The sequence below is a fragment of the Camelus dromedarius genome, chromosome 1, assembly GCF_036321535.1.
Source record: "Camelus dromedarius isolate mCamDro1 chromosome 1, mCamDro1.pat, whole genome shotgun sequence".
NCBI lineage: Eukaryota > Metazoa > Chordata > Mammalia > Artiodactyla > Camelidae > Camelus > Camelus dromedarius.
In genome coordinates, this window is record NC_087436.1 from 119,407,918 (window position 1) to 119,417,843 (window position 9,926).

Genomic DNA, 9,926 nt, shown 5'->3' on the forward strand with positions numbered 1-9,926 from the left:
AGTCTTCCCATCTCGTGACTAGTGCCCTGTTCCACCTTCCAGCTTCAGCCCCTGTGCCTAGAACTCATTCTTTGTTCCTCTTGTTCTCACCTTCCACACACAGTCTGTCTGCCCATCATCCTGACCACCCCTTGACCATCCCAAATCCTCCACTTCTCCCACCTCCATTGCTCCCTGGCACCACCTCCCCCTCCACACGGTTGCCCTGGCTTTTCCTGGGTCTCCTGTGGCCACTTGTCCCTCCCCGGTCTTCTCCCTGCACCACAAGGCAGATGACCTCCCAGGCATTGCCTCATCTAGTCTCACAGCCACCCCAGGAGGTAGGGGCTGTCACCTCCATTCTGCAGAAGAGAAAGCTAAAGGCCCATGAAGACTCAGAACCAAGTGCAGACCTGAGCTGGGCACCAATTCTGCTCCCACCCCTGGCTTTGCTGTCCTTCCGCCATTGTACCTCCCCCCCCCCCAGTAGCGCACCTGTCTTTCTGTGCTCCTTCCTGGGGCTCAGCCAGGGACGGTGCTACCACGTGGAAATGGGATCAGTGCTGGTTACTCCGCTCGGGGGATGTAGCTAGCTAGCCACTGTGACCTGGCAGTGTTGCTAGTTGCTGTAAGTGGGGGTGCTGCTCACTATGACGGGGGTGGGGTGGGGGCAGACGTGCTAGTCACTCCGAGGGAGAGAGAAGCATTACTAGGTGTTATGACTGGGGCAGGACTGCCGCTTGCATTTCGCGTCCTGGGGCCAGGGATGCTGACCATCTGGTGTGTGGGCTACAGTCCCGCCCAACCAGAAGTTTCCCTGGAAGGTAGCAGAGACTGACAGGCCCCCAGTTCAGAGGCACAGCCCCAGGTCCCAGGCCAGCTCTGGCTGTTCTGGCGAGGGGACCTCTCCTCAGAAGAGCCACCTCCCTAGCCTCTCTTGTGTGTCTGCCATGCCCCCAGCTCGTCTGGCAGCGGGATGATGTGTGCCCTTGGCTTGCTTGTCGTTTTCCCCCGTCGTCTCCCTCAGAATGGGAGCCCCCGGCGGGCAGTCATCCTCTCAGTGGAGGTCGTGCCAGCTGCAGCCTGGCCTCTGGTGGGTGCTCAGAAACTTGTCTCCGTCCAGCCCTGATGTAGCTGACGTTCTGTCCAAGGGGCTGAACACAGAGGATCAGGGTTTGGGATCCTTTATGGATCAGGGAGAAAAGCTTGTTTGTTTTGCTTTGAAACAGGAAGATCTTCATATTTTTGTAACTCTCCACAGGAAAACGTCAGCAATTTGCTACTTAATCTCTGTATGTAAAAGAGTATCTTGCACAGCCCTTCTGGAAAATTATCTGACTTTTGATATGTTGAAAATTATTCTTAATCTTAGGTGTCTTCTGTTTATGAAGCAAGGTGTACAGGAGAGAGAAATTCTGGAGCAAAATCAAACGGCTTCCGCAGAAAGATGTACTCCAGCGCCAGCTCCAACTCGGAGGACACGGGCTCGGAAGGCGGAGGCGAGTGGGTGGACCCCAGCGAAGAGGACCTCTTTTCTCGAACTCATCTCTAAACCTGCAGAGTAGTACAAATTATTTTTAAAATCGCTATGTGAGGGGTAATTTCCCTTTTGTGAGGCCTGTTAATCTAAACAACAACTTAGGTTTCTTCTTCACTTAACTGGCTCAGATCAGTAATTAGCTTTCTCTTCTTGCTTCTTTTAGAGTTGAGGACAGCTATCCTGTTGAAGATTTTTTTTCCAAGCTGTTAAATTCTTGGCTATTTGAAATAGACTAGATTGTGTTGTCAAACCAAGAATGGGTGTGCATGTGCTCGTCTTAAGTGCCGCTGCCTCTTGCATCTCAGCTGCAGCTTCTTCCCTTCCAGCTGCAGCCACATCACTGTTACCTTCTTAGCATCGCAGTGTCAGCAACCACTTCTGCTATTCAGAGACTTGAGCTTTGGGACATTTAGGCTTTGTCCTCTAAGAACTGGGATGTGAATACTTACCCTGCAGTGGATCAGTGCCTTTCGGAAGGCGAAAGGGCAGCACGGGGACTCATCCCCGTCTTCATTCAGTAAAATCTCCTGTACATTTGGAATAGAAACCACGAGGGTGTGCTTTTAGAGACTTACAAAATACTGTGTTTTCTCTCTTAGGATTTCCCTCTAGAATATCATGGAAAATACCATGGTTTGTGACTTTCTGGCTACCTGAAGCAGCCAAGGAGTTGGCGTATGGGCTGGCACATGGGGCCACGTGGGGTGCGAGTGCACCCCACCCTGTTCTTATGTGAAAGTTACACTTACACCAAAACACTGTTCAGGGTTATTCGTGGTGAGTCTTAACAAAACTTGGTGAGGACCTTAATTGCAAATTATGGTTTTTCTGGTGACCAACATTGAATTGAAGCCCCCAGAACTTGAAATTGTAAATGTTTGGCATGCAATAAAGGCCACCTCATCACCCCAAAGAAACCTTGGCTGCGACAGCTAGCTGCTCTTGTGGCTGTGACTTAGTGTAGCTTAGATCTCATTCTGTGTTTGAGAGAATGTTCGAGCAAGTTCAGTGTGTGGTGGGTCAGGGGGCAGAGTACTGATTTCTCCCATACCTGTGTGACTGCTTCATGGGACCCGCCTCCCCGCTGCACTGGGGAATCCCGGGGGTCGGTCCGTCTCGTCCAGTCCTGTCCATTGTGACGATCACCTCCTTGAGCTTTTACACCTCTGTGCAACAGGTTGGAGTTAGAAGGAGCAATAGTTGCAAAACCTAAACATTCAAAGTTGTTTTCTTTTTTTAACCAACTCATTGTTTAAAAAAAAAATGTGTGGAATCAGTTTAGCGTGTCTGCGGCATCAGGAGCGGCAGAGAAGTCTGCCACAGACGAGCCGGCTTCACCGCTAACGTTGGCAGGCAGTAAGCACAGAATGTAGTAGCCGGGAGCAGAACTGGCTGAGAAGCGCGATTTGCTTCAAGCATTGGGTTTTGTTGCTTTTCTCTTACCTGACAACACAGAGAGCTCCCTCCAGGGCTGTGAGGGCCTCGCTGTGGGGCCCGTGGGGCCGTTGGGCTCGGGCACGCCGCAGGTCGGGTGGTTTTTTTTTACAGCACGTCTTTGACACTTTAAAGTGGGTTTGTGTGTGTGCGTGTGTAAGGTTTTATGTTGCTGTTATTTATTTACAGACTTTATAAGGTTTTATGTATTTTTCTTTCTCCAGAGCTTCCTAAAAATTGATTAGCATCTGCACTGAAATATAATTTAACAGCAAAGGCAAAAAAGAGTTGGAAGTTGTAAATTCCTAAAATCACTACGGTGACGATCATTTTAGAAATCGTTACTTATGTAGCAGAGACCAAATACATATATTTCAGACACAACCTTGAGCTCGGTTGGTTTTGGACAGCTGCTTTTTATCAGGAAAGGGCTCCAGGTGGTCAGGGTGCAGACTTCCTTCCCCGCTGGTGGGAAGACCTTGCACCTTCCACGGGGGAATGGGAATGGAGTATAAATGGGCAAGGTGGGTAACAGATTATGTATTTATTTGTTTTCGTAGCTGAGTGGCTGAAGCCCAGAGGCTTTCAGCGACAGAGGTGAACGTGCGGTTTTTAGTTTTGTTAATGGATGATTACAAAGAAAAGCATTTTTGAAAAAGTTGGCAAAACGCTGAAACGCACTGTGGTATGAAGCGCATTGCATATCCGTAGCACTGAAGCATCAGTTTTCCATTCCTGGGCTGAGATTTTTTTCCCCGTGGTTGTATTGTTCTGATTTCACGTACACCAGAGTAACTGATTTTTTTTGTTTTCTTGTGGAGTTAACACCAAATAAAAATTTAAAAAGCAAGTGGTTGTCTTCATTTATCACAGCAAAGGTTCTTTTGTAAAGAACCCCAGCCTCCTTTCAATTACGTGTCCGCAGAGGAGAGAACATGCCTGCGTCACACCACTCCGGGTGGGGGCTGTTTAGTGCCTCTTACAGGTGGTGCTGGGAGCGCTAGCATGCCCTGTGCTGGAGGGGACAGTGGAGGGGCCTGCTGAGACACGAGTCCACCTCTCCCTGCCCCACGAACCACCACCTGAATCTTGCAAGGAACACAACATTTTTGTCCCTGGGTGATAGACAAAGCTTAGTTTTTTTGTTCTGGGGGAAAAAAATCTGTGTATTTATGTTGACATGATCAATGTACATTGTAAGAAAGAAATCAGCGTGGTATTAAAGAGTGTAAAGGGAACTCCATCAGTCCCTCCCTCACCCTAAGGTGGCGGCTTCTGACGTTTGTACAGAACACCCTTCTAGACAGCTGAGTGTATACGTGAATGGAGAGAGAAATGGATATTAAAGGGTTGCAGTGTACTCGCTCTTGTGTAGCTTCAGAAATAGGCTTTTACTCAGACATCTTTTACGTTAGTAACGATCTACATGATTTTTTAGCATATTCCATTATACAGATTTAACAGGTTCCTCGCGGGTCACATTTAGACTATTCGTTTCATGCTTGTTCAGTATCCCGAGTGGCGTTTCTGCAGACATCCTTACACCTGGGTCTCGTACGATCCAGAAGGGCGGCTCCAGCCTGTGGGACGCCGCCTGCTGCGCGTCACAGTGTCCCCAGCATCATGCAGACACGAGGCCGGTTCGACCTGAGCTTGAGGTTGAACGTCCTCTTTCTCACCACCCGTAAGTGAGCACTTACGTGCCTTTCGTCAGGGTTGAGGGGAGGTGAGTTTTCTACAGGAGGGTTTGAACTGTGTTCTACCCACTTACTTCTTTATGGTTTCTGGGATGTGTAAGCATGTTTCTAAATGCTCACTCCATCCTGAGAGTAGAGAAACGGCCTCCCCTGTTACGTAGAGTGCGTCTCTGCACCGGACGTTCCGTGGACAAGGACTGAGCTGAAGGAGTCAGCCTCACTTTCCCCGGCCGCTGGCCAGCCCCCTCAACAGCATTTCCTATGAAGTCCTTACCCAACCGGAGTTGAGGTGACATCCGCATGGGGCTCTCAGGGTGGAACCCCAGGGCAGAAAGCTCGAAGAGGTGCCTTGCACCTGCTGAGCCTCCCAGTGCTGGCCTGTGACCAGCCAGTGGGCAAGCCGTTCCAGGATGCGTCTACTGTCACCACTGGCTGAAATGGCAGGAGCTACATCTTCCGTGGTTTGGTGGCAGTGCCCAGCTGGGGGGCAAGTTGGCACAGGTGGCCGGCTGCCTCCCCGGAGGCGCCTGAGGCAGGACTGGGGGCTGTTGGTGCAGCAGGGTGGCCCCTTGTCTGGGTGCGACAGGAGGTCTCCGCAGGTGTGTGCTCGGGCGCCTGATTCACTGTGCCCTGGACCGCCTGTCCGCTACCTCGCCGCACGGGCGGGTGCCTTGTGGCCATGACAACCCTTTGTCCCACTCTCCGCTGTGGCTCTTTAAATGCCTGAGAGCGTAATTACTTCACAAGCACGCCCACCCGCAAGAGCAGGGTTGGGGGCTGAGGTACTGTTCAGTGGGGTTGCTCTGTGCACGGTGGCTGGTCACCTGGAGCTGTGATGGCACAGCTAAGTGCTTCCCTGAGGACGGAGGGGTGTAAAGGCCTGTGTTTAAGTGAAATATCAAAAGTGCTCAGGCTGCCGCTGCGCCTGCACACAGTCCAGGAACAGAAAGAGGCCTGGCCCCAGCTTCTCTCGAAAGCAGCTGGGCAAGTGGCCTCTCAGGCTGGGCTGCTGCAGGCATGAAGACAGGACGGGAGCTTCTGCTTCGGAGACCTGCTGCTGGCCTTGCATCACTGACAGGTAGTGAATAGCGTTTCGGAGCCAGTTTCCTCACTTTACCAAACTAGCAACCTGGTGATGACAGCTGCAGCTGACGTGGGTGGTGGCGACGTTGTGCCGGGAATGGTGACAGCGAACACCGGGGGCTCACTCTGTGCCTGGCATTCTTTTCTTCTCGGCAATATTCAGTGTTAGGGAGTAGATACAATTGCCCCATTTTACAGACGAGAAAACTGAGGCACAGTGAGAGGTTAATTTCGTGCTGAGGTCTCACACTTAGTGGATGGGGAAGCCAGGATTCAAACTGGACACTGACCACAAAGCCCTTTTGACACTCCCAAACTTCCATCTTGCCAAAGCCCCACTGTAAGAAGGAGTGGTGGGCAGCTGCTTATGCCAAGCAATCTTTTTCTAATCCCCATGAAGTATATAATTGTAAGGGGTCCAGACTGAGTGAGGATGCCTGGTGAGTGTCCACGCCTCAGTGTCCTCACATGTAAGCGGAGATCACAGCGGGTTGCTTGTGAAGGCGAAACTGCAGCCGCCCAGGCGCTAGGGAGCGGGCCGGTGAGACTCAGCCCTGCTCTCCTGCAGGCTGCCCCTGGCTTCCTCCTCTCCCCTCCCACCCCTCCACCCAGGGCAGCAAAGCCCTTGCCTCTGTGTCAGGCCCTGCAGAGGCCTGCACAGCTGGGTGCTGACCATGGTCACATGGCCGGCTCACCCCTACCCTCTCACCCTAACGTGACATCACAGCATCCCTCCCGGTGGGGCCAGCGCAGCAGCAGAACCCAGTACGCCCACCGGAGCCGAGCCAAGGTGGCAGGACGGCCCTGGCCCTGCGGCAAAGGGGCTCCTGGGGCCTGGCTGCCACTGGTCTTCCGGGGCGGCGCGGGGGGCAGGCACGCGGCCTACTGCAGCTCAGACACTGGGCCAGCCACTTCATGTCACAGTCCAGGGGACCACTCAGGGCCCCAGAGCTGGGGAGGCCTGTTTGAGGGGGGAACAAAATAGGCCCTACCCTCTGGCCTGCCACCCCAACAGGCCCTGGCTTCCCAGAGCCCCAGCCTGCAGTCACAGATGAGGACGTTGGCCCTCAGCTTCCAGACTGAGGAGGGGTAAGCGCACTGGACGCTGAGCCTCTTGAAGCAAGGCGGCCGGCCTGCTAAGAGCGGGGGCCATTCCTCCCCCTTTCTTCTTATGCACCTGAGAAGGTGCCAAGTGCCTGTGGCCAGTGCTGTGACCCTGAGCCAGTCGCTCTCTTCCTGACTGGAACAAGGTCACCACTGGGGCCCTCCCAGGGCCAGGCCAGGCCAACTAGGGACAGGCAGGTAGAGTTGCCACCACCGGTCTGAGCGCACCTCGCCCTCCCCTCCCAGGTGCTTGTCTGTTCCCACGCGGCTCAGTGTCCTGGGGGCCGTGGAGGAGGCCAGGGCAGGCTGCCCACACCAGGGGCCCCTGCTCTGACCCAGCTGCCTCCACCCCGTGCCCACCCCCCCGGGGCCCTCGCAGCACCCGGGGGTGTCATCCCCGCTCTCTGAAAGCCCGGGAGGCCTGGCCGGGGGCACCGCCAGCCAGCGAGTGAGGATCTGCTGTCACTCCCAGGTCGGCTGTCCACCTTCACACCCCCAGGCCCTGCCCCTCCCCTATCAGACCGCTGGGCAGAGGGAAGGGCCTGGGAGGAACCCGAACCAACTACAGGCACACGGGTTCTGGGAGCCTGGCCAGGGGCACCTCCTGGCGTCCTGCTCAAGACACGATTCCTGCTGGTCTCACGTGTCACCCATGACCACGGCCACCTCCACACCCCGCAAGCCACAAGCCCATGGTCGCAGGAGCCGGCTTCCCCACTGGGCTGCCTGACGTGCTGGGGGCTTGCCTGTGCTCGGCCTCAGTCCAGTCCGTGGTGATCACAGACCCCGAAACTGCTCAGGGAGGCCAGGGACACTTCCAGGTGACAAACTCACAGTGGCAGACCCTGGCACTTAGCAATAGCGCTGCACTGTGTTGGTCACCACCCCCTACCCCCCACACTCACCTGTGCCTGTCTCAATGCCCCAGCCTTGGGAGCCTAAATTTACCCGGCATTCAGTCCCGCTGCAAACCCCTCCCCCCACCCCAAGTAAGGCCCTACCGGGGCTGCTGGGGGAGCCTGGCCTCTCTTCTAAAAGCAGGTATTTGTAGGCTCTCAGACGGTCCTTCTGGGCTCCTCACCCCCACCCCCACACCTTCCTCCCACCTGAGCCTCCCCTTCCCGAGCTGGGGAGGAAGTGGAGAGGCCTGAGACTCTGGGTGATGTCCTCCCACTGAATTCAGGGCCACTCAAAACCTCTTCTCCCAGGCTCCGCAGCATCATGCTGGGAGGGCGCTTTGTAACCTGGGTGAGGCTGCTGAGCAGTGGAGCCTTGTTGCCTACGCCCAGACCTTCCTGAGTTGTCACGCGGAAATGGGGACAGCAGGCTGGGATCTTTTGGGGCCAGTGTGTCTCCATGTTGGTCTTAAGCTACTAATTAGTGGGGAAAAAAACCGTCTCTGGGCCTTGATTGTAGAACTAGGGTTTAGAAACATTCATGCACTCATTCAACAAACGTGCATCGAGAGCCTACTACATGCCAGGCCCTAAATCTGATGCTGGTCGTACATTTTCTCTTTCTAAGTTGGCGAGCCTTCCTCGGCCCTAGTTCTGGCGACGGAGATGTCAGTTTCCTCTTTCATCCCTGCTAGATAAACTTCAGAGGGTCTCTCCAACCCGCCTGAGCGCCAACCATCGGAAACCTTCTGCAGTTTGAAGGAGAGGGGTGAAGCTCCTCTTCGTTAGAAGGCTCTTCCTTGTCTTACCCCCACATTTCCCTGCCTGACAGTCCCTAGCCCCACCCTGCTCAGGGACCTCAGAAGTCGGCAGGCTTGGAGGGCAGGGTGTGGAGGCCCACCTCTGCCCTGAACATCTGGGCGGCCTTGCCATGACCACGTGGTGTCCCTGGGCAGGGCAGGGGGAGGAAGGAGGCATGCATGCGGCCCTTCCTGGGGAATGAGCTACACATTCATCTGGAAGAAACATACGATGGTCTGTTTCTACCCAATGACTCTGCAGAGGGGCTACTGACGTTTCCTTGTTGGCAATGAACCAGTGCCGGGGCACGGCCTCGCTGGGACCGGGAGGCCCAGCAGAGTGTGCGGTGGAGATTTCCACCTCCCCTTCTGGGGCCAACCGTCTCCCTGCCAGAGGGAGGGCACTGTGTCGGGCAGTGGGAAGAACCTGGGGTGGGGCCAGACTCCCTGGCTCTTAATGAGTCCTGACCCCCTCAGTGTGGCCATTCACCCTCTCTCAGCCTCAGTTTTCTCAGATGAAAAATTGGAAAGTTGAAACCCACTTCCTGGGATTAAAAGGAATAACTTGCCTGCACAGATGGGTGCTGGACGGGTGCTAATTCCTTCATTAGTGCCCACCAGAGTCAACTGGTCACGCTATACCAGAAACCTCCTGTTAGTTCATCAGAATCTGACTTTGGTGTCAAAATTCTATGAGACAAACAACCCAGTGTCATCAACAAATACATGACCTAGGAAAAACCAACCAACCAATCAACCAAGGGAGAACTACTTCAGATTAAAAGAGACCCGTCTACCAAGTGCAGTGTGTCAACTTTGGGACCTGATTAACAAACTCTAAAAAGGCATTTTTAAAGATAACTGGGGAAGTGTGAAAGATTGAGGAATTACTGTTAACTTTATTAGGTACCTGACAGTTATGATTATGCCTCAAAAAAAAAAAAAGACTTTCTACTAGAGATGTGTGTGAAACATGGGATCTCATGTGTCTAAGATACACACTCAGTGCATCCAGGAAAAAAACAAGAATGCGGGGAGGGAGTAAGAAGAGGAGACGGTGAATCAGGGTAGAGATGGGCACGTGGGGGTTCATCATACTGTTCAGCCTACTTTGCATATGTTTGAAATTTTCCACAATAAAAATGGCTCTCAAGATTTTTAAAAATAAGTTCAACGTGGAAAGAGTTGGCGTTTTGGTCTGCAGTGGAACCTAATTCTGAAGAGTCCGGCTGGATCCGAAGAAGGAGTAGCAGCAGACATGGGGGCTCCCTCTCTGCCTCTCTGCCGGGCCCAGGGCAGGAGGCAGAGACAGAAGTTCCGGTGGTTCTGCACGTCCAGGGAGCGCTGGCCTCCCACACAGAGCATCCTGTCTCCTCGAGGAGTGGACCGCTGA

At 53.8% G+C, this 9,926-nt stretch overlaps 1 protein-coding gene across 6 annotated transcripts in view; it reads left to right on the forward strand.

The window, feature by feature from the left end:
• Positions 1 to 3,803, forward strand: part of KIAA0232 (KIAA0232 ortholog) — an 82,909-nt gene extending 79,106 nt beyond the window's left edge. For 4 of the 6 annotated variants that reach the window (XM_064488293.1, XM_064488291.1, XM_064488298.1 and 1 more), the window contains one exon: positions 1,352 to 3,803. In XM_064488293.1, the coding sequence (XP_064344363.1) occupies positions 1,352 to 1,531 (180 nt within the window). In that variant the 3' untranslated portion in view covers positions 1,532 to 3,803. The remainder of the gene's footprint in view (positions 1 to 1,351) is intronic. The other 2 variants (XM_064488305.1, XM_064488310.1) reach the window with 1 other exon arrangement.
• The last annotated feature ends 6,123 nt before the right edge of the window (positions 3,804 to 9,926 follow it).